The sequence below is a fragment of the Oryza sativa genome, chromosome 12, assembly GCF_034140825.1.
Source record: "Oryza sativa Japonica Group chromosome 12, ASM3414082v1".
Taxonomy (NCBI): Eukaryota; Viridiplantae; Streptophyta; class Magnoliopsida; order Poales; family Poaceae; genus Oryza; species Oryza sativa.
In genome coordinates, this window is record NC_089046.1 from 9632789 (window position 1) to 9649014 (window position 16226).

A 16226-nucleotide genomic window follows, 5' to 3' on the forward strand; every position below is an offset into this window, starting at 1 on the left:
TAGTTTTGAGCGCTAGGCTTAGAGAAATCCTGGCTCTGCCACTACTTCTATTCGCTCCATCGAAAAGTCTAAAACATATTTCTTTTTATACAAAGACCAATGAGCAATTAACTCATTCACCATGTGACAAAACCAATGAATATGTAACTACTCCCTTCGTCCCACAATATAAGGGATTTTCAGTTTTTGCTTGCAACGTTTGACCACTCGTCTTATTCAATTTTATTTTGCAAATATAAAAAATAAAAAGTTGTGCTTAAAGTACTATAGATAATAAAGTAAGTCACAAATAAATTAATTAATAATTTCAAAAAATTTTAAATAAGACGAGTGGTCAAACGTTGTAAGTAAAAACTCAAAATCCCTTATATTATAGGACGGAGGGAGTAATAAGCACTAAAATAGTTTCTTGGGTTCCAATCAATAATTTAATTTAGCACATTGTGACTAAAAAAAAACTTTTTTTTTAAAAAAAAACCAAAGAATGTACTCAGTCTTAAACTTTTTGATGGAGAGAGTACCTGGCAAGAAGCATTGTGTGATTAATAACTACTCCCTCCTTCCTAAATTAATCATCATATAATAGAATCCATGATTTCTCAAATATAACCGCATGGAGACACGGATTTAATCGAAATACAATTTTTTTAGCATGCTAGGGTGTAATTGGCATAGTGTCTTAAACGATGCATGCATTATGGGCCGGAGAATGTGTGCATGCTGTCTTGATTGATGTGATTTAAATTATGCTTAGTATAGGTGTATAAATATATATATATATATATATATATATATATATATATATATATATATATATGATGATTAATTTGGGAAGGAGGGAGGGAGTACTGCTCAATCATATGGTTGCTATCGGCAACAAGGAATAATTAATAAATTATGCTATTTGCAGTGTCAATGAGTTTTTGCTAGTATTTTTTCCGTCCAAAAAAGGCAATATAGAAGGGATGTGATCCCTCCTAGTACAATGAATCTAGATGAAGGGTAGTCCAGATTCGTTATACTAGGTGAAGTCACATCTTCTTCTAAGTTGTCTTTTTATTAGGACAGGGATGTAGAACTGAGTCACTGGAGCCGAGGATCGGTGAGTTTTTTTAGGGGTAATTTGGAACCATGCCATTATAATTTTGCAAAGTTTAAGATATGCCATCGGTATCTCAATGACATGTAGGACCCACATTAGTCAATGACATGTGGGTCAGGATGGCATATCTCAAATTTTGCAAAATTATAATGGCATGGTTCCAATTTTCCTTTTTTTTTTTAGCGGCCCTAAGTTATACCCTACACCATCACGCAGAAACAGTATGAAGGCCCATGTTACTACCGAGTTTGGTAATAAACATTGGGCATGCCCTATGCTTTCATGATTTAAGAATTTTGTCATGTAAACCTGGCAGCTATTTCCTGTACTCATGAAATTTCTTCTTTTATAGGGAGATCTGACCATATATCCCCTGTGACGACTGCTAGAAAACGATAGGCAAACAAATAATAAAAAACAATGGATCAATCACAGAAGACACGAGATTTAACATAAAAAACCCTTCCAAAGCAGGAGAGAAAAAACCATGGGCGCTAGCCAGCAAAATATCTTAACTATATCGGGGTGAGGTTACAACGCCGAATGGCAGCTTAAAAGAAGTATATATGAAGGTGAAACCCTAAAAGGTTAACGATCCGTACCCCCCGCAACCCCTAGGCGTCCTGGGCCTCCGCTTCGCTCCATTCGAAGTTGGCCTTTATACGTGTGCAAATGAATTTGGATCACAACTCAACAAACTCCACCTTGAGACAATTTCCTTTTTTATAGCATAAATCAATCCTTCACCCTGAACACAACAAAGAAAAAAACACTCTCGGCGCCAAATAGCCTCTTGGGCTAAACTACTATACCAACTAAGCTTGAGCAAAGCTCAAACTTAGCAATAGGAACTGGCTTTGTCATCATATCAGCAGGATTATCATGAGTGCTTATCTTGCATACCATTAGCTTACCTTGTGTGACTACATCGCGAACATAATGGTACTTGATATCAATGTGCTTTGTCCTCTCATGGAACATCTGATCTTTAGCAAGGTATGTGACAATTTGACTGTCACAAAACAAATTAATGCAAGAATCAACTCCACAATACTAAGCAAACAATCCTTTCAGCCAAACTGATTCCTTACATGCTTCAGCAATAGCCATGTATTCTACTTCAGTGGTAGACTGGGCAACAATAAGCTGCAATGTTGCCTTCAAACTCACAGCACAACTACCAATAATAAACACATAACCTGTGAGTGATCTTTACTTATACAAATCAGTAGCAAAATCTGAATCCACATAGCCAACAAGTCCCTTATCAGTCCTACCAAACTTCAAGCAAGCATCTGTCGTGCCTCGAAGGTACCTGAAAATCTACTGAACAGCCTTGCACTGTTCTTTGATAGGATTAGTCATGTATCTACTAATCAAACTTATAGCATGAGATAAATCCGGACGAGAGCAAACCATGACATACATCAAAGAACCAACAGCACTAGAATATGGAACCCTTGAGATGTATTCTACCTCCTCATCTGTACTAGCATATTGTAAAGCTGATAATTTAAAATGAGGTGCAACAGGAGTACTAACAGGCTTTGCATCATGCATGTTGAAATGCTGAAGAACCTTCTTATTGTTACTTTGCTGACTAAGAAATATCAAACAAGAATGTCGGCCACTAGTAATTTTCATACTTAGAATTTTTCTTAGCAACACCAAGATCCTTCATCTCAAACTCACTAGTCAATTGTTTCTTCAATATAGTGATTTCTTCCTTGCTCTTGGCAGCAATCAGCATATCATCAACATATAATAGTAAGTATATAGGTGATCCATTAATAAATTTAATGTATACACAACTATCATATTCAGACCTCTTGAATCCACGTGACAACATAAATGAATCAAACCTTTTATACCATTGACGAGGAGACTGTTTCAAATCATATAAGGATCTTTTCAACTTGCAAATATAATCCTCCTTACTAGGTATTATGAACTCTTCTGGCTGGTCCATGTATATCTCCTCCTCAAGCTCTCCATGTAAAAATGTTGTCTTCACATCTAACTGCTCAAGCTCAAGATCATGCATAGCAACAATACTGAAGAATGTACGAATTGAACTATGCTATACAACTAGAGAGAACACATCATTATAATCAACACCAGGAATCTGACTGAGGCCTTTTGCTATTAACCTTGCCTTAAACCTCCGAAGCTCACTAAGAGATAAACCCTCATTTCCCTTGAATATCCATTTGCAATGGATGGTCTTCTTCTGTTTTGGCAAGCGCACAAGCTCCCATGTGCCATTCTTCTCGAGAGACTGCATCTCCTCCTGCATAGCTGAGATCAACTTCTCACGATCATCAGAAACAACAGCTTCAGTATATGCAGCCGGCTCATGAGTATTCACTTGTTCAGCACAACTAAAAGCATAATAAACCATATCACATTCCTCAATTAGATGGACTAGAGCTCCACAACTCCTCTTTGTTCTGCGATGTGCAATAGGTTGATCTTGTGGCTGCAAAACAGGGGATGAGTGCTTGACAGTATCATGAACATCATTATCAACAATTTCAATTTCCTGATCATCCACGTGCTCCACTTGCACGCTGACATATTGCTGCTCCTCATCAGAACCACCTGGTATAACATCTGTGGACAAGCTCTCATTAAACATAACAGATTCATTGAAAACAACACTCTTGCACATGACAATCCTTTTAGTTTCAGGATTCCATAACTTATATCCTTTTACTCCTAAACCATAACCAAGAAACAGACACTTAATAGCTCTATGCTCTAATTTTCCATTATCAACATGAGCATAAGCAGTGCAGCCAAAAACTCTCAACTATGAATAATCAGCAGGTATACCAGACCATACCTCAATGGGAGTTTTCTTATTAAGTGGGGTAGAAGGTGACTTGTTGATCAAGGCGGTGTTAGTAGCCTCTGCCCAAAAACGCTTGTTCATACGAGCGTTGGACAGCATACAACGAGCCTTCGAGATGATGGTTCTGTTCATGCGCTCAGCCACACCATTCTGTTGCGGAGTGTACGGGGTGGTGTGATGCCTGACGATGGTTTCCTTCCTGCAGTAATCATCAAAAGCATCCGAACAGAATGCAAGAAATAAGGCCACACTTTTCTAGAGTAATTATCGATAATGGTAAGCATATAACGAGCACCACCATTAGAGGGCTTACGAGAAGGCCCCACAAATCAGCATGTACATAATCAAATATACCTTTGGTGCAATGAACTGAGGTATTAAATTTTACCCTCTTGTGCTTACCAAAAACATAGTGCTCACATAACTTCATGTTACCCTGAGTACAGCTATCCAGCAGGTTCCTCTTCATCAATTCTACCATACCAAGTTCACTCATATGTCCAAGACGCATATGCCACATGTTAGTCTTACTAGGTTCATCATTAGAAACAGTGGTAGCGGTAACAGAACCATGCAATGTACTTCCTCTAAGGACATATAACTTTGCAGAATTCAGATCACCTATCATATAAACGAGAGAGCCTTTTGATACCTTTACAACTCCACCTGAACTGGAGTATTTGTATCCTTCTGCATCAAATGTGCTGAGAGAGATGAGATTTCTCACCATCCTTGGTATGTGTCTCATATCTTTCAGCGTACGTGTCATGCCATCATGCGTCTTGATCTGAACAGAGCCAATGCCCACGATCTCACGTGGGTTATCATCTCCCATACGCACGACATCTCCATTCTGCACAAACTTGTAAGAACTGAACCAATCTCTGTTAATGCAGATATGAAACAAACATGCGGTATCAAATATCCATTCATCATGACCAGCAACACAACCAGCAAAAACAATAAGACAGTCTCCTGAATCAGAGTTTTCAGCACCGAGACGACAGAGGCCTTACCATTGGATTTCCTTTTCTCCTTATTCTACAGCTTCCAACATTCTTCAATGAAGTGATCTTTCTCCTTGCAATACTTATAGAACTTCTTACCTCTGGACTTCAAACAATCTCCACCGGTTCTGGCTCTTGCCACGATCGTTGCTGTTGTTGTAGGTTCTTTGCTCTGACCTGCAATGCTTCGCCCTTGGAGGATGACACGTCAGACTAAACCATACCTTTCATCTTCTCCCTGTTCTGGAGTGCCTCATAAACTTCCAAAAGGATTAGTTCTTCACGGCTTAATAGTATGGTGTCACGGAAATTTGCATACGAACTAGGAAGTGAGCATAACAATAGAAGACCTAAATCTTTATCATGAAACTGTACCTCGATCGACACTAGGTTGGCAACGATCTCCTTGAAGACTGATATGTGGTTCAACATAGAACCAGTTTCCTGCAACTTGTGCGAGAACAACTTCATTTTCATATGAATTTTACTGGTTAGATCCTTAGACATGCAGATCAATACCAGTTTGAGCCAAAGTTCTGCAGCAGTTTGTTCCTGCAACACTTTTGACAAAATATCATTAGATAGATGAAATTGAATCAGTAATAGAGCCTTACGATCTTTCCTCTTCTCCTCAGCGGTCCATTCATCCTTCTTCTTTTTCCCGAAGCTTTCCAGCGCCTCATCAAGATCCGAAGATTGCGTTAGAACAGCCTGTGTCGTAACTTGCTACAGCGAGAATCTCGTCTTTTAGTCTAGCAGCAGTAGATCATACTTCATCGATGCCATCCCGGAACCCTAATGTGAGAACAAACTCTGATACCACTTGTTAGGAAATGATAGGAAAACAAACAATAAAGAACAATAGATCAATCATAGAAAACACGAGATTTAACGTGAAAAACCCTTCCAAAGCAGGAGAGAAAAAACTATGAACACCAGCCAGCAAAATATCTTCACTATATCGGGGTGAGGTTACAATGCCGAACGGCGGCTTACGAGAAGTGTGTTATATATATATATATATATATATATATATATATATATATATATATATATATATATATATATATATATATATATATGAAGGTGAAATCCTAAAAGGATAAAGATCCGTACCGTGACCCCCCTAGACGTCCCGGGCCTTCGCTTCGCTCCGTCCAAAACTAGCCTTTATATGTGCGCAAATGAATTTGGATCACAACTCAACAACGGCGACATGTGGAACAGGAGAATAAATCTTCATTTCCAATCTAGAAGGAGAGTTCGTGATCAAATATCACTTGTTTAAATGATTAAGAATCTTTTCAAAATGCCCTTTAATTCGTGGCACATCTTCACACCATAGAAACTAGTACAAACTCAATTTATGCACTGTCTTCATTGAATTAATTCCTGGTAGTGAGCAACTACAATTTGAAATTGTCACCTACCTCACCCGTCGAGCAAGAAGCAGCTGTAGTGTAGGTAGCCTGGGCCCTTTGGAAACAAAAAACATGAAGGAGGGGACAATCTTTACTGTGGAATGTTCCATGACAGAATTGCACGGAATGAACATCCAGCAAATCAGTCCCGAAAGAAGTGGAAAAATAGCTCCCTGATCTTGTCTTCTTGCAGCTTGTCATCGCCTGTCACACCGCAGAGAGATCAGACAACTCATCGGTCGATCTAGTAGTCTATTACTCCGTAAAACGCTTACCAACCCACTATGCCCCGTCTGTTCCCAAAAGTTTTTCCAAAAAAACATCACATCGACATCGAATATTTAGACACATGCAAAGAGCATTAAATATATATTAAAAGAAAAACTAATTGCACAGTTAGAGAGAAAATCGCGAGACGAATCTTTTCAGTCTAATTAGTCTATAATTAGCCATAAGTGCTACAGTAACTCACATGTGCTAATAGCGGATTAATTAGGCTCAAAAGATTCGTCTCGTCGTTTCTAGGCGAGTTATGAAATTAGTTTTTTCATTCGTGTCCGAAAACCTCTTTCAACATCCGGTTAAATATCCGATGTGACACCCAAAAATTTTAATTTCACGAACTACAGGCCCTATATTTCTTCTCTGAAGAAGAAGTTTCAGACGATGGGTTCAAATCGCTTTTAAGACCAGGAAGTACAGCGGCGCCAGTCTAGATCCAAAACTTTTCTTCAAATTTCTAATTTTTTCATCACATCAAAACTTTTCTATACACAAATTTCCAACTTTTCAACTAAACTTTTAATTTTGACGTGATCTAAACGCACCCATACTGTAAGCAGCGTGAACCACTGAACTGGCGCTACGCTACATCTCTGAAAGTCCAACGTTTGTAAAATCATTGACGCTGTCCAGGAATTTTTCCATTTGACCGTCACCATTTTTCCCTTGAAGAATCATGTTGTCCGGTGCATATGAAATTTTTGGAGATATTATATTTTTTGAAGTATAAATTTAGTTTTTTTTCTTTTGGATTTATTTTTTCTTTTTTTCTTTTTTTGCCATGTGGGGGGTGGTTAGTCCAAGTTACCCAACATGTGGCTCTGTCCCTCTTTCCAATACTACAAAAGAAACACGAGCTTTTCTCCGCTACATGAAGACGTCCGATCAAAGGGGAAAAGTACTTTTTCGGCAAAATTTATAGTATTAAGCTAAAGTTTGGCGGTCATTAATCATAACAAAAAGAACCATAAATTAATCTCTAAAGTTTAAAATTCGATATAGCTTACAAGTTACAAGAGAAATACGCCACTTATTGACTTCTTTTATTCATTAGGCACCATATCCTGTACTTTTACATCGAAATCACACAGGCTTGCTTCTCTGCTTAGTCACAATATTACCAGCTCCAGCCTCCAGGTTACTTAGCAAGCACAAAACTTTAACCCTTATTATTATCCCAAAACATAATAAAAATAATAAAAATCTATCTATCGCTAATCATTACTTAATTTAACTTAAACCTCACTAAGCTCCTCTCCCTTAAACTCGTACGCGTCGCTCTTCCTGACGGCGACGAAGAGCGGCTCCTTCTTCCTCGTGGCGAGGCCGAACGTCTCGTCGAGGTTGACGTCCTCGGCGCGCACGCCGGCGGGCAGCGCCCACTCGAAGTGGTAGAGCAAGCTGGCGAGCGACACCTGCACGGTGGCGAGCGCGAACGTGTAGCCGGGGCACCCTCGCCGCCCGCCGCCGAACGGCAGCAGCTTGTAGTCCGGGTCCTTGAGGTCGATCTCGCCGCCGCCGCCGGCGCTCTCGAACCTCTCCGGCGAGTACTCCAGCGGGTTGTCCCAGATCTCCGGGTCGCGCCCCATGGCGAACGTGTTGATGAACACCCGCGTCCTCGCCGGGATGTCGTAGCCGCCCAGCGTGCACGGCGCGACGGACTCGCGCGGCACTAGCAACGGCACCGCCGGGTGCAGCCGGAACGTCTCCTTGATGATGGCGCGCATGTAGTGGAGCTCGCCGAGGTGGGACTCCTCGACGCGGCCGCTGTCGCCGACGACTCGCCGGACCTCCTCCTGCGCCTTCTTGAGGATCCGTGGGTGGCGGACTAGCTCCGTCATCACCCACTCCAGCGTCGCGAACGTGGTGTCCGTGCCGGCGACGAACATGTCCTGGTGGTTGTTGTCACGTCATGTCAAGATCAGAGGAGGAGCAACAATGGCGGCGAGTCAATTCGAGAGTTTTAATGGTGGGTATTAATGGCGTACCAGGACGAGGGCCTTGAGATTGTCGTCGGTTAGGGGGACCTCGAGGTCGGGGGATTTCTGGACGCGGAGGAGGACGTCGACGAAGTCCTCGTCGCGGTCGCCGGGGATGCGCTGGCGGTTGCCGCTGATGTGTTCGTCCACGATCACGTCGCAGGCCTCGCGGAGGTCGGCGAGGCACTTCTTGAGGCGGCGGCGGAGTCCGGTGACGGTGCTGGCGACGGGCTCGAGCTCGGGGAAGAAGTCGCCGATGGTGAACCCGGCGAAGAGGTCCTGCGCCTCGGCGAGCACCGCGCCGAGCTTGTCGCCCTCGCCGTGCGGGAACCGGCGGCCGAACGCGACGCGGCAGAGCACGTCGTTGGCGAGGTTGAGGAAGCACTCGCTGAGGTCGACGGGCTTCGCCGGCGAGGTGTTCTTGGTGAGGTGCGCGAGCAGGCGGCGGAGCTCCTTGACCCTGACGGCGCCGTACGTGGCGACGCGACGCGCCGACAGGAGCTCCGACACCACCACGCGGCGCGCCATCCGGTGGTACGGCCCCGCCGGCGCGAACGTCACGTCGGAGCAGCCGAACGACAGGAACTGGCCGGAGAGCAGGTGCGGCCGCGACGCCAGCGCGGCGTCGTTGGTGGTGAGCGCGGCGCGGGCGAGGTCCGGCTTGGAGATCACCACCGCCGGCACGCTCCCCAGCCGCATCCGGAACAGCGGCGCGCGCATGGTGCGCGCCAGCTCGGCCAGCGCGTGGTGCGGCATGCCGGACATGAGGTGGAGGTGCCCGATCACCGGCCACCCCGGCGGCGACGGCGGCAGCCGCCGTGGCTTTGACGACGACGACCGGCTCCTCCTCAACGCGACCAACACGTACGCCGCGGAGAGCACGAGCAGCGCGAGCGACATCGTCGACGCCATGGTGAGCTCCATATCGTCGAACACTTGGGGTGCACGTTTGGTCCAAGAAACTTAAGCAGCAATGGAGATGTGTTGGTATGAACTAACCGTGGTTAAGTGGGGAAGGGTTTATATAGTGGGTGGTTGGTTGGAGGAGAGGTAGATGCACACGTTGGGCACTGAAGATTTTCATTAGATTTATCACATGAGTTGAAGAGATCAACGTTATCTGAGATCAAGGTGTGGAATGCGACAGATAGTGTATACTTGTGTAGTACTCTAACTAGTAAGATGGATGTTGAAACAGCGAATTAATGTGGAATTAATTGCATCAAATTATTTATGCATAGACTACTGTAGACAGAAATATATAATCATCATGCATGATTGCATTAGTTGCTACCATCCAAGATAAGGAAATTAATATTGACGGCATGAACAGTAATGTGATAGAAAGATGGCACGTGTGAAGTGCGTATCGACCAAGCACGCTCCTCCTATACTCCTGTGTCTAGTTCGCGAAAAGAATTTTTTTAATGTCACATGGGACGTTTGACCGGATATCGGAAGAGGTTTTCGAATACGAATGAAAAAAATAATTTCATAATTTGTCTGGAAATCACGAGATAAATTTATTAAACTTAATTAATCTATCATTAGCACACGTGAGTTAATGTAGAGATCCAAAAGCCCAAACTGATTAATGAAGCAATTCAAAGCCCTAATTTCTGAAGTTTAAAATTGGTTGCCACGGCTCAGTCAAGCATGCCCCAACTACCAACCAGAGAGGTCTGACCTCTATATTTTATACTTTATATGTTCTCCCTTTGTTTTATACTATAAGCCGTTCTTTTCTAAACAACCGTAGTTAGGTTTCACTGAATTTATAAAAAAAATTAACAACTTCCACAACACCAAATTATTTCTTTTAAATATAAAATTGAATATATATTTTGATAATATGTTCGTTTTACGTTGAAAATGTTACTATATTTTTCTATAAAAAATTATCAAACTTAAAAAGTTTAGCTAGAGAAAAAAATCAAAACAACTTACAATATTAAACGAAGGGAGTATAATATGCCCACTTTACAGTCACAGATGTTACATATAAAGCACAAAGGCTTTGTTTAGATCCCAAACAATTTTGGCCAAAAACATTACATTAAATGTTTGGACACATGCATGAGGCATTAAATGTGGGGAAAAAACCAATTGCACAATTTGCATGTAAATTACGAAACGAATCTTTCGAGCCTAATTACGCCATGATTTGATATGATGCTACCGTAAATATTTGCTAATGACGGATTAATTAGGTTTAATAAATTTGTCTTGCAGTTTACAAGCGAAATCTGCAATTTTTTTTTGTTATTAGTATATGTTTAATACTTCAAATGTGCGTCCGTATACTTTAAAAACTTTACACCCAAAGAACTAACCACACCCAAAAGAAATAAAAATCATGCACAGATGTCATTTGAGAGGAATATATAATGTGCCCGCTGCACTTTGACTTAGTGAAACGGACAAATGGACAATACTGCAGAAAAGTCAACCCCCATAAGGGCTGTGCTTAGTTCACACTAAAATAAAATTGAAAGTTTGGTTAAAATTAGAACGATGTGACGGAAAAGTTGAAAGTTTATGTGTGTAGAAAAGTTTTAATGTGATAGAAAAGTTAAAAGTTTGAAGAATCTAAACACGGTGAAGGTTCAACAATCTACCCAGAAGCCAGATCCGGAGTCAGAAAATTTGGTTTTCCATTATTTTATTAAAAAAGTAGAGAAGAGTTTTGCCTTTCAAATATCACCAGCAAATAGGTACAACGGGAGTAGAACGTTTGCAGTATGAAATGCGCACCGGGTGGAGATATTTCATCATTTGTGTTAATTAGCATTTTGAAAACTAACCTTACTTAAAAAACATAATAGAACTTAAATACATGCATGAGTGCCGTACATTAATATGGAAAACAAAAATAATTTGACATGTTGAACATTCTTGATATAATTAAGGGTTAATTGGATTGGTGCCAATATAACTTTAACGGTTTTCAAATACATCGTTACTATTTAACAATTTGTAATCATGCCATTATAATTTCCCTATTATTTGATATATGTCATTACGTACCCTTTAGACCATTCTACAATTTTTTTTGGACTAAAATGCCCTCGTCTTCCTCCTCCACCCTCCTTTCTAAACTTCATCCCTTCTCCCCTTTCTTCTACTGGCTGCAGCTCAGCTTCTCTCCTCCATCTCTCCATCTCCTCCATCCCTCTCCAGTCTCTCCAAGCTTGAAAAACGTGTGGCACTCGCAGCGTCGCCGCTAATTCATGTGCACGCGCTGTGACTTAAGAGCATGGAAGGAGGTGTCGGGAAGGCCAATGTTATCAAATGACAACAGCGTTCAGATGTACTGTGTGCGTGGAAGCTGAATCACTTGGACTTCGGTGGCACTGCATGCACGAGTTAAGTTCGCTGCCCCCGAAGTAGCAGCCACTTTGAATACACCATGAAAAGACAAACATTTAAATACCACAAGTTCAGTGGTACGGAACCATATTTGAATTCCATGTGGCATATATGTCACATCAATATTACGTAAGATTATGAAGGGATCCCTGCAATCTTGGATCGAAATGACACACTTTATATTGGTGGAGAAATCATCTTTGATCGGTCTGGCAAAATCCACTTTATACAAGATTGTTTTTAGTCCCAGTTATAAAAATTTTGATCTTTAGTCCCGGTTGGTAATCTTTAGTCCCGGTTCATCCCCTGTCAAATATATGTCAGGGGGCCGAGGATCTTTAGTCCCGGTTGGTGTCAATAACCGAAACTAAAGATCACCACTTTAGTCACTGTTGGTATTACCAACCGGGATGATCTTTAGTCCCGGTTGATAAATTGAACACGTATATATAATCCCTATCACTTATCCTCTCCTCCACAGTTACAACTTAGGCAGATCGAATCTCGCCCCCTCTCCTCAGATCTATCCTCTCTAACTCTCTTCCTCATCCCCTTTCCTCCAACTCCTCCCCTTCCTCCTCCCCTTCCCATCCGGCGGGCGGCGGCTAGCGCGGCGGGAGGTGGGGCGAAGGCCGGCGGGGCCGCGCCCAGCGGTCGTGGCGAGCGGCGGCAGTGGCATTGTTTTTTCTTTTTTTAAAAAAAAAATTGTGATTCACTAAGATGTACAAATTTATGATTCATTGTTTGGATTTGTGATGTATTTGAGTATTTTTTAGGATATTGTGATGTATTTGATTTGTGTGTATAAGTAACTTTATGATTTGTGATGTGGATTTGGTGATGTGAATTTGGGACGTTACTTTGATTTGGGGATTGATTTGGGGATTTGCCTAATTGATTCGCGAGAAAATAAAAAGAAAAAAAGAAAAAAAAAGGGGACCATCTGGTACCGCCGCTATTATCTCTTTAGTCCCGGTTGGTAACATTAACTGGGACTAAAAGATCCTCTCTCTTTAGTAGAACTAAAGATCCCTATTATTTCAACCGGGACTAAAAATAGACATCTTTAGTTCCGGATCCTTACTCCCGGTTGAAAAACCGGGACTAAAGAAGGGTTTCCAACCGAGAGTAAAGATAGTTTCTCCACCAGTGTTAAGAAGTTTAAATAGCTGTATCTATAAGAGTTTTAGAAACTAAATGACATGGCCTCAACTTTAGATAGCTAGCGTACTTCACTCATAATATATTCGCAGTATATCAATAAATATAAAACAACATCGTACGTTGTATTCGATCAGGAGGAGCACTGAAGTACAGTGACGAATCCAACATGAGGCAGGTGTGCTTGAGCCCCCGCTACATACTGTTCAATTCTTCCGGATAAATAAGTTGTTAGGGAAGAAAAGGATAAATAAATACAAGATCACTATTAATTTCATAAAGATGCTTATATGTAAATATTAGATTTATTTTATATTTAGTCAACTTGGAATATATTTAGTCAATGCCATTCTTCTCCGGAGGAAAAGATGCCGCATAATGTGTACCCTAAAATTTAGTTCTACGTTTGCCGATGCTGAAGTACGGTGTACGAGACTACATAAACAACATCGTTGAAGTATACTCCCTCCGTCCAAAAAAAACAAACCCTAAATTTCCGTGTCCAACGTTTGACCGTCCGTATTATTTGAAAAAAATATAAAAAAAATTAAAAAGATAAGTCACGCATAAAGTATTAATCATATTTTATCATCTAACAACAATGAAAATACTAATTATAAAAAAATTTCATATAGAACGGACAGTCAAACGTTGGATACAGAAACCCAGGTTTCTCTTTTTTTTTTGGATAGAGAGAGTAAACTTGAATTGCACTAGAATATAATCATTCATCAATAAATTAAGCTCATGTACATTTTTTTTATCTTTTTAGAGAAGGGTAATTTTTACCCGGCCTCCACATCCAACTGGATATATACGGCCATTGAAATAGAGAACTTAGCACCGTAAACAACCCAATCTAAAATTCGCTCCTACGAAGATTTGAACTCAGAACTTTAAGGTACTACTCGGATAACTGCAACCACTGTCTCTCGTAAGCTCATGTACATACATGTATGAAATAGCTTAAAAGTTAAAAAGATGAAAAGAACAGAAGTTGCGCCGTTCGTTCACTGGATCCCCCAAACAGTCAAACGTCGGGAAGGACATGCGACGTGTTCCTCTTACGACGTGTTCGGTTCATAGGCCGTTCCTCTTACGACGTGTTCGGTTCATGCCTGCGAGACTTTCGTCGGTTAATCCCTCCTCTAAGAAAATCAACAGGATTTATCTTGTTTCTATTATATGTGGAATTAATCCCTTCAATTCGCTTATATTAGAGATTAACCGACCAAAGAATGAGCAAACTAATTAAAGGATTAACTAAATAAACTTTAGTGAGGTTAATTTGGCAGTAGCATGCAGGTCCGGGAGGTCAGCCACGGAATCCAAGGTGCCGCGGCGCCCATCGATTTCGATTCTATTCGATTTGACCGGGACAACCCGATACTACTCTCTCCGTCTCGAAAAAAACAAATTCTAAGTTTCCGTGTCCAATATTTAACTATCCATCTTATGTTAATCTTTTTATAATTAGTATTTTAATTGTTATTAGATGATAAAACATAATTAATATTTTATGCGTGACTTATCTTTTTATTTTTTTTAATGATTTTTTAAAATAAAACGGACGGTCAAACGTTGGATATGGAAACTAAAGGTTTGTCTTTTTTTTTTTTACGGGGGAGTACGCTTCAAACTACTGTAGTATCTACCAACCTAGCGGTGAGCTTAGCCAACGCCGGGGTTTTTTTGAGAACAGCCAACGCCGGGGTTGACCAGGCGTTTCCTGGCTTGGCTGCTCGCTCGCTCGCTCGACGACGATGACCTACATGACCGACCAATCGCGCACGGCGTCGATCCGGCCGCACAGGCTTACGTATACACACGCATATTCGGAAAAAGCGGTTGGAAAGGGTGACATGTCGTAATCGCTACGGTGGGCACACGCACGCTCGTGCCCATTTCCTGAATTTCAGGCATCTAAATATTTATAAATTTTCAGTCACCTAGAAACTACTCTCTCCGTTTCATATTATATGTCGGTAAGCTTTTTTCTTAGTTACAATTCTTTAGATTTGACGAAATTTATATAGAAAAAAAGTTAGCAAAATTTACATCACCAAATTAGTTTAATTAAATTGAACATTAAATATGTTTTGATAATATGTTTATTTTGTGTTGAAAATATTAGTATATTTTTCTATAAATTTGATCATACTTTTAAGGTGGTGTTTGAATCTCCTGAAGATAAATATCAAGATAAAGATTAAGTGTTTCACGCAAAACGAGTTGGTAATAACGTGTGCTTAATTGAGTTTTAGTTATTACAAACTTGAAAAATAGATTAATCTAATATTTTAGAATAACTTTTATATAGAAAGTTTTCGCACGAAACGCACCGTTTAGCAGTTTGAAAAGCGTGCCATGAAAATCCAAAACTTCATCCGGTATTTCTAGTGAAAACGAATGGGGCCTAAGTTTGACTAAGAAAAAACCAAACAACTTATAATATGAAATAGAGGAAGTACATGGTATTAAAATTTCATATCAACTGAAAAAATTGGTACAGTGGGAGTGGTGATTTGTAACGATTGGGACAGTGCCATATATTTTATCGTGCCGAGCGTGCCGATGTGCTGCTAATCTGAACTAAATCTTTAGTTACGGTTATTTTACGTGGGACTAAAGATAGCCATATTTAATTTTAGATTCATGGTCCTGGTTTGCAACCCGGAACTTTACGAGAGTTGCAAACCGGGACGGTTTCTCCACCAGTGAGACCCGGTGGGGGAATTTGGGATCACTAAACTGATGATTAAAACTGATTCACTGAAGGTGACAAATATGTGCCTCAAATAGAATTCGATAAATGATTTAGGACGTGAAAACAATACTAAATGGATTCCCATAATCAAAGGTGGTGTGGACTCGGCGCTCGCCGAATAAAGTTAGTCATATGTTAGCTGAAGAAGATGTTTTTGTAGAGGTGTTTTATGACATGGGTTTCGGTTTCTCCGGAATTCATTTATTAATGTTTGGCAGATGACTGTAAGCCCGATATACATGTTAATAGAGCTAGGCCCGATTTATTATATTAAATCTCAAAGG

General features: G+C 40.9%; 1 protein-coding gene across 1 annotated transcript; it reads right to left on the minus strand.

Moving 5' to 3' along the window:
* Positions 1-7614: 7614 nt before the first annotated feature.
* On the minus strand, positions 7615-9882 carry LOC4351945 (tryptamine 5-hydroxylase-like). The gene is made up of 2 exons (NM_001423452.1): positions 8655-9882; positions 7615-8558 (listed from the first exon to the last, which is right to left on the minus strand). The coding sequence occupies exons 1-2, from the start codon at positions 9567-9569 to the stop codon at positions 7902-7904; spliced, it is 1572 nt and encodes a 523-aa protein (NP_001410381.1). The 5' UTR covers positions 9570-9882; the 3' UTR covers positions 7615-7901.
* Positions 9883-16226: the final 6344 nt, after the last annotated feature.